General features: G+C 48.8%; 1 protein-coding gene across 1 annotated transcript in view; it reads left to right on the top strand.

Moving 5' to 3' along the window:
- Positions 1-6: 6 nt before the first annotated feature.
- Positions 7-20,486, top strand: part of NEURL1 (neuralized E3 ubiquitin protein ligase 1) — a 68,545-nt gene continuing 48,065 nt past the window's right edge. The window contains 1 exon segment of the mRNA XM_014549379.1: positions 7-153. Coding sequence (XP_014404865.1) covers positions 69-153 — 85 coding nt within the window. The 5' untranslated portion in view covers positions 7-68.

Genomic DNA, 20,486 nt, shown 5'->3' with positions numbered 1-20,486 from the left:
CTGTGCCTCCGCTCCTGCCCAGCCTCGTCTGGCCCCCACGAGCGCCGAACCCCCTGGGGCCGGATGCCATGGGTAACAACTTCTCCAGTATCCCCTCTCTGCCCCGAGGAAACCCGAGCCGGCCGCCGCGGGGCCACCCCCAAAACCTCAAAGGTAAGGCTCCGCCGGGCCGGGCGCAGCTGGAGGACTAGGGCGCAGGTGGAGGGGCAGGGAGATGAAGATGTGTAGTTAGGGAGGGCGGGCAGGTGCCACCTGTTGTGCGTATTTGGAGACGGGACCTGCTCATCTCTTAGGCCGTGGAGGTGGGCTGGGGGTGGGGGCGGCCTGTGGTGATGGTGGAAACCCCGGAGGATGGCGTTCCGCGGGGTCTGCGCAGTTCTCCATGCCAGTACCGGGAACGCCACTGGAGTCCCCTCAGGCCCTGATGCTTGGTGAGCGTACCGGCTGAGGCATACGGGCTGAGGAAGGGCACTTGCCGGGTGGGTAGGTCAGTGTGGCAGGATGCTCAGGCTGGTCAGCTGTGCTTCTCAAGGGAGGCATCAGAGTCAGCGTTTTCATCTGCCCTGAGCTGGAGAGGTCAGGCTGGAAGCACTAGTTGCATTTGCAATCGGAGGGTCTTAAAGACCCCGGACTGATTTATAGCAGCCTGGAAGAAAAAGCCAGAGCTGCTGGCCTCCAGGGTCCTCTGCAGTTGTTGACTTTTTGCATCCACGGAATCAGCTTGGTTTCTGGTTCCCCCAAAGGCCAGAGGTTCAGTTGGAACCATAGAAAGGAGGGGCTGGGGACCTTGAAGCAGAGGACCGTTTACCAGGAAAGTCTTTGCCCTCTGAGTCCTGGACCCACTCGGCACTCTCAGGGAGACCCTAGGCCCAGTTCTCTGCCCTGCAGCGTCCAGTGCTGTCTCTGACCTCTGGGTCCTCAGACCCCATGGATTCCCTTCAGGAAGCTTTCTTACTCTCAGAACTGGCCAGCGCTTGTTCTGGGCAGTCCGGTGACTAAGAACCAGGAAGGGACGCCCTTGGGCTTTCACAGAGAACAACCCACTTCTTCAGCCCCCCAGGTTATGAGAAGGATACTAATAATGCCCTTTGACAAAAAGCATTGTTGTTTGCGAAGAACTTTCACAGAAGCAAGGAAACTGCTCTGGGGTGTGAGCAGCAACAATGAGACCCATTTTACAGTTTAGGCGAGGCGAACCAATGCTTATTTCAGGTTCCCCAAACCAGGGAGAGGCAGAATTAGGCTGCAGACCTCTGTCTCTGACTTGGAATTCTGTCCTCTTTTTTGCTGGACAGTTAACCTTCAAGACTAGGGAAGAGGAGGAGAGACGGGACCACTGTCCTGCATTCTAATTCCAACCCTTTCAGAACTTCAGCTCTCACTCGGCTTGGGAAAATCAGTGGGCTTGTTGTGTCTTTCTGGAAATTCATATGGTGGTACATGTCAACACCTTTTAAAATATCACATTCGTTGGCCTTGTGATTCCACCTAGAGGAACTGATCCTAAGGAAATGGAGATGCTGGCAGGTGTTCATGCACCAGGCTAGGATGTTCATGGCAGTGTTATTTATATTAGGAAAACAACCTAACAGTCCTGTGGTCATGGTATATCCTCCTGGAGGAGTATTATGCAGTCTTTAAAATTGTATTTTTGAAGAATATTTCATAACTTGGGAAAATGCTCACAGCGGCATGACAGTTGAAAAGGCAGGATACAAAGTTGTATAGACTGTAAGATCCCAGTTTTGTTACAGAAAAAGATACGAATGCCAAAATACCAGCCATAGAAAGAACGTTTCCAAGGGTTAGCAATGGTTTCCTCTAGGTAATGGGATCATATAAGATATTTTATTTCATTTTTAATATTTTGCTCATTCCTGAAATAAGCAAGTATTATTTTTAAATAATCAGAAATAAGCTGTAAGTATTAGCATGTATAAAAATTGTTTCTGAGCATGGGAAACAGATTCCTAATGATGGAGGAAACTGTGGACATCATCCAGTTCAGTGACAAGTGAGAAGAATGAAGGAGAAGGATAGTGATTTGCCCAGTTACTCAGTGGGTCAGTCAAGAGTAGGTGGCAAAGCTAGGCTAAGTTCTTCAAGGGCAGGAGTTAGCTGGGGGCCAGTGACCTGACTCAGTGCTTTAATGCTCACAACATGTCCCCCAAAAGGTCCTGCTCCATCCTTGACCCTAGGGAAGCCCAGAGAAGGCCTTGATAATTGCACCTCTTTTACCTAAAGTTTGGGATTGTGGGGATGTGAGGTCTTTGTGGCCGGGGTCTTGGCAAGGGAGGGAGTGGCCGGGAAGAGGGTCTGAGGCCCTCTCACCTCCTGGATCCCAACCTAACTTACTCCTCTGCCTGACTTCCCATTTATCTGACTTGGAAAAACCTCCTGCTGCTGCCTCCTTGGTTTGCAGGGATCAGTTCTTCCATGAGAGTAAATGGTGGAGAAATGCTTTCCCAGCCGTCTCCCTCTCCTTGCCCATCTGCCTTCAGGCTTGATCTACTGGAATCCACTCTCCCGTGCCCCTCCCACACACCTGCTGGAGGTGGTCATGCGATTTTTATTCTGCTTCTTCTAAGCCTGAGGTAAAGGATTAGAGCATACCCTCCATCCTTCATCCAGGGTTTACTGACCCTCCTTCCCAGCCTGACTTCTCTCCACCCCAATAGAGCCATCAGCTCCATTCTGTGATTGTTTTAGTGTTCACTCCAATTCCCTTCTACTGGTAACTGTATCAGCACTGACCTAGGTGTCTTCTGTGTTATCTCAATGGTCATCTAGAATTCCATTCCACTTTTATTGTTGTTGGCTTTGACACTGGTTTCGATGCTAAGATAGTCCACCCAGAATTCTGCTGGAATTCTTTTTGTATTCACCCAGACCTCAGCTCTACTTCTTAGCCATGTCCATCCAGAAATTTGCTGGGGTCAGGGAACTCTTGATTTCTCTCTCTCCTATAATTGCAATCTCTATTGATTTCTCAACATTTTAATGAAAACAGCTGCAAGGATCCTGGTGTGATAGGGACCCTGGGACTCATTGGTCTGGCTGTCAGGCTGACGTGAAACAAGGCTCGTTGGTCATGACCTGTTGGGTGGTAGACTTTGGTCCTCTTCCTGGAGGCACACTGACCTCATTCTACTTCTGGCTATTCCCACTGGGAACTGAACAGTGTTGGCATAGGAGTGTCCAGGAGAGAGGTCCAAGGTATAGCTCTGGGCTTAGGACCAACAGTTACGAGGAGCTGAATGCTCCTGAGATCCCTGTGCATTCACAGGCCGGAGATCTACTTGAAAAGGCAAGGCTGAGGGGAGAATGCCATCAAGTGCTGGGTGGACTGTTGAAATGCCAGATGCGTGTGGGCAGAGGTCAGAAATGGGAGATCAGGAAGGGTTTGAGCTGGACATGGAGAAAACTTGCAGAAGTTGGGTAGATGGCAAGGAGTGCAGTGGGTATCCTAGGTGTGGGAAGGAGTAGGGAAAGGGACATACAGCAAAGGCTTGGAGGTAGAAATGAGTATTTGTTTGTATATATTTTCAGTGATGGGCATAGGGTGCTAGGTAGGGGGTTCATGCTTCATGGAGACAAATACAGAGAATAAAGGTCTTTCTCCTTCCCCAGCACTTTCCGAGTGCCTGTCTGCTTGGTGCTAAGTGTTGGGGGAATGGTAACTAGGAGGGCTCCTCAGTCCCAGTGGTCACCCATAACTGGGGACTGGATGGGCCACCTCCCATCTTTTTCTTTTATTATGGTAAAATTCACGTAACAGAAAATTCACCATTTGAACATTTTAAAGTGTAAAATTCCATGACATTTAGGACATTTACAGTGTTGAGCAACCACTACCTCTATCCAGTTCCAGAACATTGTTATCACCCCAAAAGGAAAGCATGTACCCAATAAGCAGTCACTCTTCCTCATCCCCTCCCCTGTATCCTTGGCAACCACTTTCTGTCTCTGTGGATTTGCCAATTCTGGACATTTCAAATAAATGGAAATCATACTGTATTTGTCCTTTTGTGTCTGGCTTCTTTCACTGAGCATAATATTTTCAAGGTTCATCCATGTTGTAACATGTCTCTTTCCTTTTTGTGGCTGAATAGCATTCCATTGTGTAGCTATGCCACCTTTTGTTTGTCCACTTGTCCGTTGACAGACATTGGAGTTGTTTCTACCTTTCAGTTATTGTAAATTTTGCTGCTATGGAGATGTGTGTGCGAGTCTTTGTTTGAACACCTGTTTTCAATTCTTTAGGGTATATACCTTCCATCTCTTCAAAGCTGATGTTTTTTGAATTAGACATTTCACAAAGCTACTGGTTGTAACAGCCACAGGGAGATTGTCCCTCTCCAGCTTTGGCTGGGTGTGACACCAGCAAGACACCTGTTGTTTCCAGAGTCTTTTTTCCATGTGGGCGGAAGCTCCTGGCCAGCAGAGGGGCCTCTCAGGTCAGCTGGCCGAGGAGCCTGGGTTCTTCCAGGTGGGCCAGAGTGAGCCACATGAACTTGTCTGCAGTCCCTGAACTTCCTCACTGCTCTCTGAGGGTGGGGGGTCAGGTGCATCCTCTCAGGACATGGTCCTAGCCATTCGCCAGCCTTCACATTCTCACTGCCACTTCCCTGGTCTGTGTCCTCATCCCAGATGTTGCAATAGCTGGCCTTTCTGCCTTCAGCTCCTCCTTTGATGCTGCCGGAGTGATCTGCCTAAGGTACTTCTTTTATCATGCCCCTCTCCTGTCCACAGCCTTCAAGGTTACGACCAAGATTGCTATAACCAGGTAATCAAGGCCTCCTTTCTTTGGACAACCCATAGATATTTTCACAGCCCTTGTCTGGGCTCCTTCCTTGGTTGTCATGACGCTTACCGGTTAGGCGAGCTCATCCAGCTCTCCACCCCCAGCAATGCAGCAGACAGACCTGCGAGAGGGGGCTGGGGGCCCCTTCTGCTACCCCAGACTTCAGAGAGTCTGGGCTGAGACAGCCCCCAAGTTGAACCCTTAGCATCTATTTTGAAAGCCTTGGTTTTTAGTTCAGTCTGACCTTTGAACCCTGTATTGTTAATCATAACAATAATAGTTTATAGCTACTGTGTATTGGGCAGCTACTGTGTGCCATGTACTAAATATAGATTATTTGCATTAATATCCTTCTGACAACCTGCTGGGGGAGGTATCATTGTCAGTATTTTATAGATGGGGAAAGAGAGGCTCAGAGAGGTTAAGTAACTTGTCCTAGACTACACAGTTAGTAACCGATGGAGCTGGGATTTAATACATAATAGTACAAGAATAAACTCTGTGTTTCACCTACTTACAACTGTAAGCGTCCTTTTGCTCCACCCTATACCCTATCCTGCCCCCGTAGTATTCATTCTTAGTGAGCTCTGTCTTTCATTGTGAGAAAGAAAATGGGGAACAATCTCCAGGTCTCTGGACAGGGCCCCAGAGGAGGGACAGGGAGTACCGTGGAGTTTATGCTGCTCCTTCCCAGCCCCTGCCCCTTACACCTCTCTGCAGAGTTTCTAGCCATGTACACCTGTCAACCAGTTATCAGACACTTTCAAGGGAACTTTCTGTTTCTTTGGGCCAGTGTTTCTCAAAGTGAGGTGTTTCTACTGCCTGTATCAACTCCAGCATCAGCTGGAAGCACGTCTAAAACGCAGGGCCCCAGACCCCAGGCCAGGCCCACTGTCTCAGAATATTTTGTGGATGGGGCCCCCAAGCCTGCATGTTTAACAAGATCTCCAGGTCATTCTGGTATACCCCAAGGTCTGAGAACTATCAAGGCTGTGGGGCCTCAGAACAGACATACTCTGTCACTCCTGGAGTGGATGAGATCAGGCATCTCAGAGGAGGGGAGCCTGGCGTTGAATAGGGCAGGTTTGGAATGGAGCTGCAAGGGCAGAGAGGCAGGACAGTGCAAGGTGCGTGCAGGGACAATGAGCGACTCCTCTTGCCTGGGGTGTGGGTCCCCAGTGGGGAGATGAACAGGTCAGTCTCTGAAGGGAGCAGGGACCAGATCTTGGATATGAGGATGAATAGATTAGACTTTGTCATGTAGGAGTGGGAGCCACGGATGGCTTTTGAGCAGAGGGGTATAGTGATTTCATTTAAATAGCAGCAACAGCAGCAAAATACAGGCTGAGGGATGGAGGGAATGAAGCACCTTGGGCTGCTAGGAAGTTAATGGAGGCTGCAGGCCTTCTGTTGTAGGCCTAGCTAAAAGGGCTGGGTAGGGTAGCCAAGCCGACAGCCTCATCTAGGGATCCCATGGGTAAATCAGAAACATTCTGACTTATGGCCATCGTCAGCAGGGCCATTGCGCATCAGAAAGAAAAAGCATTTTTAAGGAGTCCAAATCCTGATCCTAGTAACTATGCTAAGTACATTCATGTAGGTTAATTCATTTAATCTCCTAATTAATTTGAGGTAGGTACAGTGGGGCCTTGACTTACGAGTGTCCCGACTAACGAGTTTTTCGAGATACTAGCCGTCTCTCGGCCGATTTTTTGCTTTGAGTTGCGAGCTAAAATTCGGGTTACGAGCCAGCTTCAGATACCCCACCGCTAGTTGGCGCAGCGAACGTCACAGTGAACGCCACAACATCAGCCCAGCATCACGTGTCTCACTCGTTCACTTTTGATTTGACATACGAGTAATTTGAGTTACGAGCTCCGTCATGGAACGAATTAAACTCGTAAGTCAAGGCCCCACTGTATTATTATTCCCATTTTATAGGCGAGAAAATTGAGACTAATCGGTTTTAAAAATTTATCCAGAAACACTGAACTAGGAAAGGGCAGAGCTGAGATTTCTACCCAGGACACCAAAGCCCACAAAGGAGAAAATTGGTCTTGGGGGGAATTTCTGCATATGACTGTCTGAGAGAGTATGTGCCCACTTCCAAGATGTGCACGTTGAGGCCCAGGCATTGGCTCCAAATCACAGAACTCAAGATGGAGGCAGGATGAACAAGAGTGGTAACAGAGGAGGAAGACTGGGGAGGAAGGCAGGCAGGGGCTAGTCCCTGCCCAGGGCATACCTCCATCTGGTGTACCAGTTGCCTGGACTTACTTCCTGTTGGTTGGTGACTCTCTCATCCCTGATCCTGCACACCCAGGAGCTAGAGGATGTGGGGCCGCTTCTCACTGAAACAGGTTGCTTTGGCAACCCTGGGCAAGGTGCAAGTGGTCTCCTTGGTAACACCTGGGAAACCTGCCTGCAGGGATGGAGAGAAGTGGGCTGGCCAGTGGTCAGGCTGGATGGCGCAGGAAGAGCCAGGCCAGGCCACTGAGAACCCAGGCTTATGAGGAGGGTCTGGCTTGTGGAATAGCCTGGGCTGCCTGTTGGCCATTTTCCAGCAAGCCAGAGCCCAGAGGCCCTGGGGGCCTGCCTGGTGAGACCAGAGCACTAATGGGCCAGCCCAAGTAGTGGGCAGAGATGGGGTAGGGGTGGGAACAGGATGTGAGCGGGAGACTAGAGGCCCTGGATGACAGATCCAGCTACAGGGTTTATTAAAAGATGCTTATCAGAGGTCATTACCGGGATCCTGCTGCTCCGGGAAATGAGCAGGTGCTCAGGCCTGTGGGGGTGGGCTGAGAGAAAAGAAGGGATAGGAGGAGGAGGAGGAGGAGGAGGGGGAGGAGGAGATGATGATGATGATAATAGATGGCGTCTCTGGGAGGCAGGTGGCAGCCTTGGCTTTCTGCTCCAGCTGCAGTTCTGGGGGTAGGCGGGGCTCTGTGCTGGGCTCCCGGATTGAGGTTCTCCCAGAGTGAGGTTGGGGTTCCAGGGATGCTGTGATGCTCGTTCTGTTGTTTAACAAACGCATACTAAGTATCAGTGATGGGTCAGATGCTCTCCGAGGCGTGAGGATGCCGTGGTGCACAGAGCAGGCGAGGGCTCACGGCCATGGAGCAGATGGGAACAATGACATTAAACAAGCACGAATCGGAAGATGATCATAATTACCAACGTGCTGTGTTCCAGAGCCTTTTTCACCTATTATCTCATTTAATCTTTAAAACAACCCCCAATTGAGAGCCTGGAGCTGGGCTTGGAGGGCATTGGCGAAGGGTGTTTCCTGGTAGGAGGCCTCGCACAGGCCTCTGTGCCTGGGGACAGAGCTTGGGGCTGGCCCACCACCCCAGCTAAGTTGGAGGGGCTGAGTCCAGGGCTGTGTCATCCCAGCCCTTCAGGCCAAGGAACTTTCAGCAGAAAATCATTAAGCGTCTGCTCCCTTGCCCCTCTGTCCCTGGAAGAAGTTGCTGATCACAAAGGCTGTCTGTGTGGGGCTGCGGCAGGAGGAAGAGAGAGGAGCCTCCTTGGGACAAAGGGAAATGTGTCTGCTGGCTTACCTGGGTGACCTTCTTTGCTTCTGTTGCCCCCAGAATGCCACCCTGGCTGCTGCAGAGGTTGGGATGGGGACAGAAAAGGGGGAGCATTGCCAGGGGAAGGTGCTATCTTATGATGAGGGCGGTGGCAGTTCCACACGCTGCTGACTGTTACCGTCCTCTTTTCCCCTTGGCTGCCCGGCCTCTGGTGCGTCTGTGGAAAGGCTGGTTTCTCCAGGGCACGGGCCAGTCTAGAGTGTGTGTGTCCAAGTCGGGGTGCCCAGGTGCCCTGAGAGCGAGGCGAGGAGCCACTTTGCCCCGATAGAGTGAAATGGCTAGGATGTCCCAGCCAATTCATTTCAGGCATCGGTGCCTCCTCTGTGCTGGGCATGGGGCTGGGTGTGGAGAACGGAGAGGTGAGTACTGGGCACTGTCTCTGCCCTTAACGTGCTCATAGCCCAGCCTCATCCAGTCCAGACATCCGTCCGTATGGGCAGCGTGTCCTGGAGCCCTTCTCCTCCTCTGAGTCTGCTTTCTTTGCCTTTCCTTTCCCTGATCTTGCCAGCAAATGCTCCTTTAAACACATACTTCCTGAGGGGGGAGGACTGGCAGGTGGTCAGGTACGTGCATGGGGCTCTATATCCTAGAGATTGCTTTGCCCTCTCTCCTTTCTCAGCCAAGGTCTGGGGTTCTCAGCCCCAAAGAGGGGAAGTGACTTGCCCAAGGCCATACAGCTGGGTTGGACCAGGTGGTAATAAGGTCTCGACGCTCTGACCTGTGGGATGTTGTTCTCAGGAGCTGGCAGAAGTGAACTCTGGGGCAAGAGAGAGGCAGGGAGGGACCAGGCAGGAGGCTGCTGCAGTCCTCCAGGCCAGGCGAGGTGTGTGATTCCTACCAGTGCGGGACAGTGAGCAGGGAGGCATGTAGATTGATTTGGGAGAGCCTTTAGAACAGTGGTTCTCAACCTTCTGGCCCTTTAAATACAGTTCCTCATGTTGTGACCCAACCATAAAATTATTTTCGTTGCTACTTCATAACTGTAATGTTGCTACTGTGATGAATCGTAATGTAAATATTTGATATGCAGGATGGTCTTAGGCGACCCCTGTGAAAGGGTCGTTCGACCGCCAAAGGGGTCGTGACCCACAGGTTGAGAACTGCTGCTTTAGAAGATCCTGACTCCAGGGCAGTAGTCAGTGAGGCGCTAGGTGGCTTAGCATGGAAGAGCTTGGATACACTGGGAGGGTGAGCCTCTTGGGAGGTCAGGGCTGTGTGTGTTCCCTGGAGAGCTGTGTCCCACAAGGCCTTGAGGTCTTGGAGCCAGGAGGATCGACAGGTGAGCAGTTCAGGGCTGGCCCAGAGCTCTTGGCTCCAACCCTACCCCCTGGGACACCATCAATAATTAATGTCCCCTCTGCTTTTCACAGGTGGCTCCTGGGTGAGCAGAGGCAGGGCCCTGGCACCTGTGGTGTGATGTGCATCTGACATCTGCTGGTCCCCGAGCCAGGGGCCTTCAGTCCCACTCTAGCCAGGCTATCTCAGGTGGCTCCTCACCCCTGTGGGGGACAGGTTCCCCCGTACACACACACACAAACCATAAAAGGTGGCCATAAATCAGCCAGAACTGGAACCGGCCAAGGCTGCTCTGGTTTTCCCAGAGTTGAGATCAAAGCCCCAGATCCTCACCCTGGGGCTCAGTACTTGTTAAATTATTAATCTGTCAAGGGAGACGCAAGCAGGAGGGACTGGATGGATGGCCATCTAGCAAAACAGAGTGTGGAAAAATGGGTTGAGAAATGAGGCAGCAGGTGGGAAAGAGGAAGAGAGGAGAGAAATAAAGCTGTTTGTCCCCTGGCCTTTGACAAAATTGTAACATATTTAACGTGTACAACGTGATGTTTTGATATAGTTATATATTGTGAAATGATTCCCACAATCCATCAACACATTCATCACCTCACATAGTTACTTTTTATTTTTTTTGGTGAAAATGCTTAAGATCTACTCTCTCAGCAGATTTCAAGTAAACAATACAGCATTATTAACTATACTCACCATGCTCTACGTTAGATCCTCAGAACTTATTCATCTGATAACTGAAAGTTTATACACTTTGATCAACCTCTGCCTATTTCCCTACCCTCCCTCCCCCCAGCCCTTGGCACCATGATTCTACTCTGTTTCTTTGAGTTCAACCTTCTTTTTATTTTAGATTTCACATATAAGTGATGCTATGCAGTGTTTATCTTTTTCTGTCTTAATTCACTTAGCAGAATACCCTTCGGGTTTATCTATATTGTTACAAATGGCAAGATTTCCTTCTTTTTTATGGCTGAGTAATACTCTGTTGTATGTGTACCACCTTTTTAAAATTCATCTGTCAACAGACAGTTGTTTCCCTATCTTGGCTTTTGTGACTAATGCTGCCAACGAACATAGATGTGCAGCTATCTCTTCAAGATAGTGACTTCGTTTCTTTAAGCTATATACCCGGAAGTGGGATTTCTGGATAATGTGCTAGTTCTATTTTTTAGTTTTTAAGGAACCTCCATACTGTTTTCCACAATGGTTGTACCAATTTATATTCCCACCAACAGTGTATAATGGTTCCCTTTCTCCACATCCTCATCAATATTTATCTCTTCTCTTTTTGCTAATAGACACCTAACAGGTGTGAGATGATATCTCATTGTGGTTTTGATTTGCATTTCCCTGATGACTAGTGGCTTTAAGCATCTTTTCATGTACCTGTTGGCCATTTGTACATATCATTTGAAAAAACGACTATTTCAGGTCCCTTGCCCATTTTTAAATTGAATTGTTATTTTTTTTGCTATTGAGTTGTAAAGAGTCCCTTATATATTTTGGATATTAACTGCTTTTCAGATATATGGTTTGCATATGTTTTTTTTTTTTTTTTTTGTGTGTGTGTGTGTGTATGGACACTTTTTTGTTTGATGTAGTTTCACTTGTTTACTTTTTCTTTTGTTGCCTGTTCATTGGGTGTCAAATCCAAAAAAAATCATTGCCAAGATCAATGTCAAGAAGCTTTCCCCTAAGTCCTTGTAGGAGTTTTATGGTTCCAGTCTTATGTTCAGCTCTTTAATTCATTTTAAGTTGATTTTTGTATATGGTATGAGATAAGGGTCCAGTTTAATTCCTTTGCATGTGGATATACAGTTTTCCCAACACCATTTATTTAAGAAACTGTCCTTATCCCGTTGTATATTCTTGGCACCTTTGTTGAAAATTAGTTGACCATAGATGCGTGGGTCTATTTTTGCACTGTCTATTCTATTCCATTGATCTGTATTTCTGTTTTGATGTCAATATCATGCTGTTTTTATTACTATAGCTTTGAAATATAGTTGAAACCAGGAAATGAGATGCCTCCAGCTTTGCTCTTCTTCCTCAAGATTGCTTTAGCTATTCAGGGTCTTTTGTGGTTTCATACAAATTTTGAGACCCCCCCCCCTCCATTTTTTCTGAAAAATGCCATTGGAATTTTGATAGGGATTGTATTGAATCTGTAGATTACTTTGGGTAGTATGGACATTTTAACAATATCAAGTCTTTTAATCCATGATCACAGAATATCTCTTCATTTATTTGTGTCTTCTTCAATGTCTTTCATTATAGTTTTCAGTATACAGATCTTTTACCTCCGTGGTTAAATTTATCCCTAAGTATTTTTTTTATGCTATTGTAAATGGATTTATTTTTTTAAAAAAATATATTTTATTGATTTTTTACAGAGAGGAAGGGAGAGAGATAGAGAGTTAGAAACATTGATGAGAGAGAAACATCGATCAGCTGCCTCCTGCACACCCCCCACTGGGGATGTGCCCGCAACCAAGGTACATGCCCTTGACTGGAATCGAACCCAGGACCCCTCGTCCGCAGGCTGATGCTCTATCCACTGAGCCAAACCGGTCAGGCTGGATTTATATTCTTAATTTCTTTTTTTGGGGGGATAGTTTGTTGTTAGTAACTTTTGTATGATTTTGTATCCTGCAACTGTATAGAATTTGCTTATCAATTCCATCGATTTTTGGGGGTGGAGTTTTCAGAGTTTTCTACATAAAAGATCATGTCATCTGTAAACAGAGGCAATTTTACTTCTTCCTTTCTGACTTGAATGCCTTTTATTTATTTTGCCTCAGTGGCTAGGACTTCCAGTATTATGTTAGGTAGAAGTGGCAAGAGTAGGCACCCCCCGCCCCCCCCCCCCGGGCTGGGGCTGACAGACCCTCTGGGGCTCAAAAGACCGACCAGCCAGTCACTCTGGTGTGGAGCCAAGAGGATGAAGGAAATAGTGGGACAAGGCTGTGAGTGACCAGGATGCCACGCAAATTGCCACTCACATGGAAGTTTCCGCATCAAACTGGAGCCCTCCTAGAAACTGGTGCTCTGGTTGCATGACATTCCTCTGGTTCTGCTGTAGAACAGAAAGAGTCCGTCCACCTGGTGCTGGCAGAGCTAAACACTAAACACCTAGAACTGCAGTGGAGAAATATTGGCTATTTTATTGATGAATGGTGCCATCCAGGAGAATGGGAAACTAATGCTCAACAGCCCAAATTCCTTGGTGGTGTGTAGGTTACAGATGATATAGGGTGAAATCACAAGATGCCATGGGTTAGGGGTTCGAGGTTGTGCTGGGAGCTGATTGGTTGGAGGTGAGGTATTTAGGACAGTTCTTCAGGTCTTGAGGAGCCCCACACTGGAGATCGAGCCAACAACCTGGGCATGTGCCCTGACCAAGAATCAAACCGTGACCTCCTGGTTCTTAGGTCTGTGTTCAACTGTTGAGCCACTGGCTGAGGACAGTTCTGAGGTATTTTCCAGCATTCCTCCATCTGGTCTCATACTTGAGAGTAGCCAGGGGATCTTTCTAGAACTTATGAGCTGAAACATAGGTCAGGATGTTATCTTAAGTCTGCCAAAAGTCCGGACCATGTGATAATTAGTCAGGTCCAGGTTACTGTCTTCTGCCTTGAGGGTTGCTGATTATCCAGGGAAATATCTAGGTCTTTGCGGGGAGGGGGGAGTAAGGGGTGGAGGGAGAGAGAGAGAGAGAGAGAGAGAGAGAGAGATGATTTCTAGAGATAGGATTTAAAACTAAATTTAATCAAAGTCACTACCAAATGTGAAGGAAAATGTTTTGGGAATTTGGGTTTCCTTGTCTGGTCCCCAAGTTGAGTTTATGCTAAAGAAACAAAACCTAAGAAGAGTCTAGATTAGCTTTTGAGAAGAGTTTCCCCAAGATTCAGGGCTTGTTCTGAAAGTGGGGATTTCTTGTCTGGTGCTAAGGTTCAGTTCCCAGGTCACAAGGTTCTATTTTGGGGTGAAGGTACTGTTTCTGCAGGCAGGATTCTGGCTTGGTATTGAGGTGCCTGTTTTGGGGGGTCTGTGTTCCAAGCTGGGGTGAAGGTTCCATTCCTGGAGGGGAGTTTTCACTTCAGGGTCCAGGATTCATGATTACCGTTGAGCTTTGAGTCTTGGGGCCTAGAGTCCATTTGGAGGCTCCATAGTCTAGGATTGAGTTGAGGTTTCCTTCTTGGGCTTGGGGTTTGATTATCAAACTGGAGGTCTTGTACCTTGCGAGGAAGGGAAGAGCTTGAGGGTGCCCTGGAAATGTCCATGCAACTGGACCCCCTTTTGCTTCCAGTGAAGACTTTCTGGGACCAGCAGCAGAGGATTGGGCCTATAGGCTCATGAATTGGCGATTGGAGGCTCGGGTTTCAGCCTCGCCTGGATGTGAGATAGAATAAATCACTTATAAGCTCTAGGTCTCTGATGAAAGCTTGGCCAGGGAGTGGTGCTGACTGGTAAAGCACCATCCCAATTCGCTTGATCGTCCCAAAATGACATTAATGATGGCTCCATAGGCACCAATGACCATTGCTGGGTGAGTCAAATCCACGATGACAGTACTCAAGCCGCCCTGGGCACGGCCAGCTTAGTCCAATTAGTCCAATCAGCTCTTAACTTGTGCTGCGGGGCTCCTGGGGGCAGGGAGCACACATTGAGTGGGAGCGCACACACGTTAAATCTGGGTCCCTGGGGCTCAGGCGGGCAGCAGCTGCTCTGGGCTGGGCCAACAGCTTCCTTTCCTAGTGGGCAGCTCTCACATGGCCCAGGCAGTGGGTGTGGACATGGTGTGGATCTGTGGGGCCCTGCCTCTTGGTGCTTTCAGAGCATCTGGGATGCAGAGGGATTGCTACATCCTCTGGTACCCAGCTGAGAAACAACTGCTCTCTATAGAGAGCCACCACCCTACGCCCCTCTCCTGTTTCTCTCTCCCGTTACCTCAATGTGGATCCCCCTCTCAGAGAGCTAGAGTTGCTGGGAAGAAAAAATTCCATTACATTGTCTGAACTTTCCACTTTGGGAAGTCCTTGTGTCTCTTTCCTCTGGGTCTTGTTCCAGATCTCTTAGAGGTTGCTGAGACAGGTGGTGTTGGTCCTACTTCCTGGAGGAATACTTGGGGTACAGTTGGGTGGAATTTCCAGGGCACCTCAATGTTGCGTATACCCACTTGCCCAGGGTCACACACCAGCTGATGGGCCTTGAGTGGGGAGCTCCTAACCCCCATCTACCCCTATAGCAGGTGGATGTTCCTCTTTTCTACCCAAATGGGAGACAGTGGTGAATGGTGCAGAGCTGTCAGGGTGAGGCCATGCAGGGAGTTTCCAGCTCAGGGGCAATTTCCTTATGTTCCAGAAGAACTTCTCCTTTGGGATGGAGTCCCTTCCCTGTGACCCAGGACACTCTGGCACCTGAGAATATGGGGGAGTTTTCTGTCCCAGGGAGATAAGGTGGCTTTGTCTGAGTCTTCAGGGATGCCCAAGCCCCACTCTCTGGGTCTAGCCAAGGTACGTGGGAAACTGGGAGGCCTGGGGGTCCTGTTGGGCTATGGAAACCCAACCCAGATATTGAACTCTGGTGTGGCCCACTAGGCCTCTAGAGTTCCCCAAGTTGCATCTGGGGGGGACCTGGCCAGTCAGTTGTGAGGAGGGAGGAGGAAAGACAGGCAGGGTGGAAGACACTGCAGTTGAGGCATGAACTCCGGAGTCAGAATTCGTCTTTGCTACCTGTACCGCCTGGAGCCAGAGGCTTACCTCCTCCATATCCTAATTCCCTATTGGAGATAATGCTTGACTACTAATAACTACTAGTTATTATTGTCATCATTAGGTTCAACCTTCAAGTCTCGGCTTAGACATTTCCATCAGGAACACTTCTCTGACCACCCGGCCGGGGTGGATGGCCTCCCTCCTCTCCCGCTACCGCCCTGGGCTCTCTGCATACCACTGATCATAGTAGTTGTCGGAGCCTGTTGCTGTCTGGCTTGCTCACCGTTGTATCACTACCATCAGTGCTCGGCGCACAAAGTAGCCCCTTGAAAAATATTTCGAAATGGATGCAAGATTGGATTGATTCCAGGGAAATCAAACCTTTCTTCCACGGGCCCTCAGGGCTGTACAACTGTGTTCTTTTCGTTGTTGAAATGGCATTTCCTGAATACCAGGCTCTGGAACCAAGACCAGAGAGGGTGAGAGCAGTCTGGAGCCCTTGGTTCACTCATTCATTCCCTGACGGCACAGGCCTGTGCTGGCCTCTGGGGACAGACAGGTCCCTGCCCTCATAGAGCTTATAGCTGGGGCTGAGCCAGGTCAGAGGGGAGGAGGTGGTCGTTTGGCTGGGTGGAGTCAGGGAGGGGCTCACCGGAGGAGGGATTGGTTTAGAACAGTGGTTCTCAACCTTCCTAATGCCGCGACCCTTTAATACAGTTCCTCATGTTGTGGTGACCCCCAATTTCATTGTTACAAATTGAACATAATTAAAGCATAGTGATTAATCACAAAAACAATATGTAATTATATATGTGTTTTCTGATGGTCTTAGGCGACCCCTGTGAAAGGGTCGTTTGACCCCCAAAGGGGTCGCGACCCACAGGCTGAGAATCGCTGGTTTAGAAGCATGGTGGGAAGTTTGGATAGATGTGGATGGGCAGGGAGGAGATGGAGTGGCCTGTGCATGCACTAAGGCAAGGCTGGCCAATGACAGTGCAGGTCTGAGGGCCTTGACTGAACATGGATCCAGAAGCTGTGGGTGCCACTGATCCTAGCTCTGCCATCCACACACCAGTGACCTTGGGCAGGGCAGGGCACTCCTCTAGGATGGGAACTGTGATGCCTGCCACTCAGGGTTGTCAGACCACAGGGGCAAAGAGCAGGGTAAAAGGACATGGCCCAGGTCATGGAGGGAGGGATGGAGGGGCAGGGCCTGCAGGGTTAGGCCAGAAGGCAGGAATGTCTGAAAGGGGCCTCTATGGGAAAACAAGAAGGCAGTCTGCTTCCTGTTTTGTAAATAATTAAATTTTTATCTCAAGTTTGTGGTGTCCATACTGCAGGAGGCAGGTGGGGCAGCTGGGAACAAGGAGCTGTATTGTCCAGGGAGTGGTAGAGTCTCTTCCCTCCCCTTTTCCTCCCTCCTGGCCTCCTGGCATGGCAGGTGGGGTGGGGGTAAGAAGGAATCTGCTAGGGTCTTCTGGTCGCTGGCTGCCTCACTGCTCCCCTGCAATTTGCTCTTCATGTTCTCATTGTCTGGACCCCCTTCACGTTCTCACCTCTGCGGACACCAAGAACCGCTCGCTCCTCTCCCCCAGGCCTGGCCCCTTGGCACAATCACCCCATACCCGCCCCACATTGCTGCCTGCTGAAAGCCTCTCCCTCCATCCGCAGTGGTCCTTCTCAAACACCCCTATCTCCACGGGTCTGGCGCCCGCCCCCAGGTGTGCCGAGCTCTTGGGGACCTCAGGGGAGCTCCAGCCTCTCCCTCACCCTGTGCTTCAGAGACAGTCGTTTTTTTCATGTTTAGTGCTTAATACTGAGAATGTGAAGGTCTGTTTAGTCTTGTCCAGCTAACATAAACCAGCCGGAACTGGGCCGGGGCAGGCCTGTGCTGTAAGTTTCCTTGTTTGGAATGAAATTCATTGTTTTTCACTGAGAAACAGGGGGGCTTTGGGGAAGCCCCGCTGGACCCTACTCCCCAGGGTGTGGCCTGAGTGGCCCCTCCAAAGGTCACCAAGGCGTCAGGGAGCGTGTCTTATCTGTGATGGGCTGTGTGACCCAACTTAGGTAAGGTTTTGGCCAGGTTGCCAAAACCTGGAGTTTTAGAGGGAGCAATGAGGGTCTTTGCAAGGATGATATCAACTCATGTATCCAAAATGTCTGTACTCGAGTGCCCGGTAAATAGAATGGGGAGTGGGGGTCAGGAAGCAGGCATGGTGGCCTGTGACCTCAGAGCTGCGCAGCTTCCTAGGCCCCCCTTGGGCTCTCTGTGGCCGTTTCCTTTGCTGTATCCTGGGCCTCTATCCTTAGCTCTATCCCAGGTTCCTACTCAAATTTCAGCAAGTCGCGCCCTAGTCAGTTTGGCAGTGGATAGAGTGTCAGCCCACAGACTGAAGGGTCCTGGGTTTGATTCTGGTCAAGGGTGTGTACCTCGGTTGCAGGCTCGATTCTTGCCCTGGTCGGGGTGCGGCCCTGGTCAGGGTGTGTGCGGGAGGCAACCAATCGATGTGTCTCTCTTACATGGATGTTTCTCTCTCTGTGTCTCTCCCCCTCCCTTCTACTTTCTCTAAAAAAAAAAAAAAAATCAATGGGAAAAATATCCTCAGGTGAGAATTAACAACAACAACAAAATTTCAGCAATTGGGTGTTTAGATGATCTCTCTAGAGCAGCGGTTCTCAACCTGTGGGTCGCGACCCCTTTGGGAGTCGAACGACCCTTTCACAGGGGTCGCCTAAGACCATCAGAAAACACATATATAATTACATATTGTTTTTGTGATTAATCACTATGCTTTAATTATGTTCAATTTGTAACAATGAAATTGGGGGTCACCACAACATGAGGAACTGTATTAAAGGATTGCGGCATTAGGAAGGTTGAGAACCACTGCTCTAGAGAAAGTTCCCATTTAACTTTTTTTTTTTTTTTTTTTACCAGTGTAGGAATTCCTGAGTCTGGAAAAAGAGAGAAATGTTAGAAAGTGCAAGCCTGAGCCCTGGCCGGTTTGGTTCGGTAGATAGAGCATCGGCCTGCGGACTGAAGGGTCCCAGGTTCGATTACGGTCAAGTACATATACCTTGGTTGCAGGCACATCCCCGGTAGGAGGTGTGCAGGAAGCAGCTGATTGATGTTTCTCTCTCATTGATGTTTCTAACTCTATATCCCTCTCCCTTCCTCTCTGTAAAAAATCAATAAAATATATTTTAAAAAAAGAAAAAAAGAAAGTGCAAGCCTGAGAAATCCTAACTGGGAGGCCCCTGGTGCTGGGGACATGAGGGCAGGAGACCTTGGGTTGTTTACTATGAATATCCCATTCACTGCTCTGTTAGCAGTAGTGATAGTACTAGTACCCAAGGCTGTTTATAAAGGTACATGAGCCGCTGGCTTCTACACGCTTCGGGAGGCATTCGTTTACAAAAGATCGCCTCATTGCCAAGAGAAAACCACCACCTAGTGAAACATTAAACACAGCGTTAAAAGTGGAAGGAGATGATAAATGGACCAACGTCCACGCCGGCCCTGGGTGTCTCAGGGCAGAGGGAGCCATTGAAGATTTTAGATTTACTTTATGGACGGATCAGTGTAGCTGCCCTGTGGAGGATGGATTTCAGAGAGACAAGATGGGAGCAGGGAGACCAGTTATGATGGGGATGTGGCTGTCTGGGGGAAGGATGCCAAAGCCTGAGCTATAATGTTGGGGAAAGAGAGGAGGTGCACTTGGAAGCTCTGGTAAATGAATGAAAGGGTGGTAAGGGAGAGGAATGAATCCAAGATGGTGCCCAGATTTTCAGGTGTCTGGGAGGATGGCGATTCCATCAGGGCCCCAGCCAGGAGGGGTGGTTGGAGGGGAAGATGGTGGGTTGAGCTTTGGGTTGTGTTAGAGGAGCCCTGAGACTTCATCCAGAAATATTTGTTGGATAAATGCCCTTGTTAATAAGGAGTTTTTGTAATTTCTTGGCTCAATCAGCTCTCTAGCCAAAAGCTCATAAAATCAAAGTAGGTCAGTGTTGATGGAACAGGGATAGAATTTGGGGCCAGTCACTGGCCCATTGCACAGTGGTCTGTTGCTAGGAACTCCCCACCAAAACCCACATTCCAGCCGGAATGAGAAGAGCAGAGTCTCCATGTAAAGTATCCCGACTGCCCCAAAGTGTAAATATACCCCCTTTCCCCAACGTCTAATAAAACCTATTTTAAAAATAAAAGTGAGCCTGGCTGGTGTGGCTCAGTGGTTGAGCATCAACCCATGCACCAAGAGGTCACTGATTTGATCCCCAATTAGGGCACATGCCTGGGTTTCGGGCTTAATCCCCTGTTGGGGACATGCAGGAGACAGCCGATTGATGTTGATGTTTCTTTCTCATCAATGATTCTGTCTCTCTCTCCTCTCCCTTCCTCTCTCTCTAAAATAAATAAAATATATATATATTTTAAAGTGAATTGGGCCTAAATCAGAAACAGAATTGAGAAGAGATTGCCAAACTCAGTCCTTGCAGGATCTCATTTACCTTTTACTTGAGTAAAAGGACCATTATGCATAGCTTTGTACATACATTTCTTTAAATATAGTTTGTATTCCTGTAAGTAATAAACATGCAGTTCTCCTTGCTCAATAAGTGAGGCGGATCTTTTGAATACCTTTTAAGTAACCTTGAAAAGCCCGAAGTTTTGCTGCTGTTGTTTGTTAACCAAAAATCTCTGCAGGTAGGAGTCCATAAAGGTAAGATGAAGTAAGGGAGATCTGGGAGGATTCCCATTTCTGAGGTTTAACTCAGGGCCTGAAGGAGTTGGCCAAGTTCCTGGAGCAGCACTAGGACCCCCTCTGGCCTCGCTCCTCCCCCAAGGGAAAGGCGAATCTACGTGGCCACCAGGGTTATTCTGTTGCCCAGTGTCTGAAGGCATCCGAAGCCCTCGAGGTGATGGTGGTGGCCAGCAGGGTGAACACAGTCTCTAGCAGTTAATGTTTTTTTGAAAACAGCTTTATCAAAGTATAATTGACATACAATATATGGCACAACTCATAATGTATATTTGATGTGTTTCGACCTATGTGTACATCTGTGAAA

The sequence above is a fragment of the Myotis brandtii genome, unplaced genomic scaffold (assembly GCF_000412655.1).
Source record: "Myotis brandtii unplaced genomic scaffold, ASM41265v1 scaffold550, whole genome shotgun sequence".
Lineage (NCBI taxonomy): Eukaryota > Metazoa > Chordata > Mammalia > Chiroptera > Vespertilionidae > Myotis > Myotis brandtii.
The sequence above is the reverse complement of the archived record's forward strand: the minus strand, read 5'-3'. Positions and strand labels throughout refer to the sequence as shown.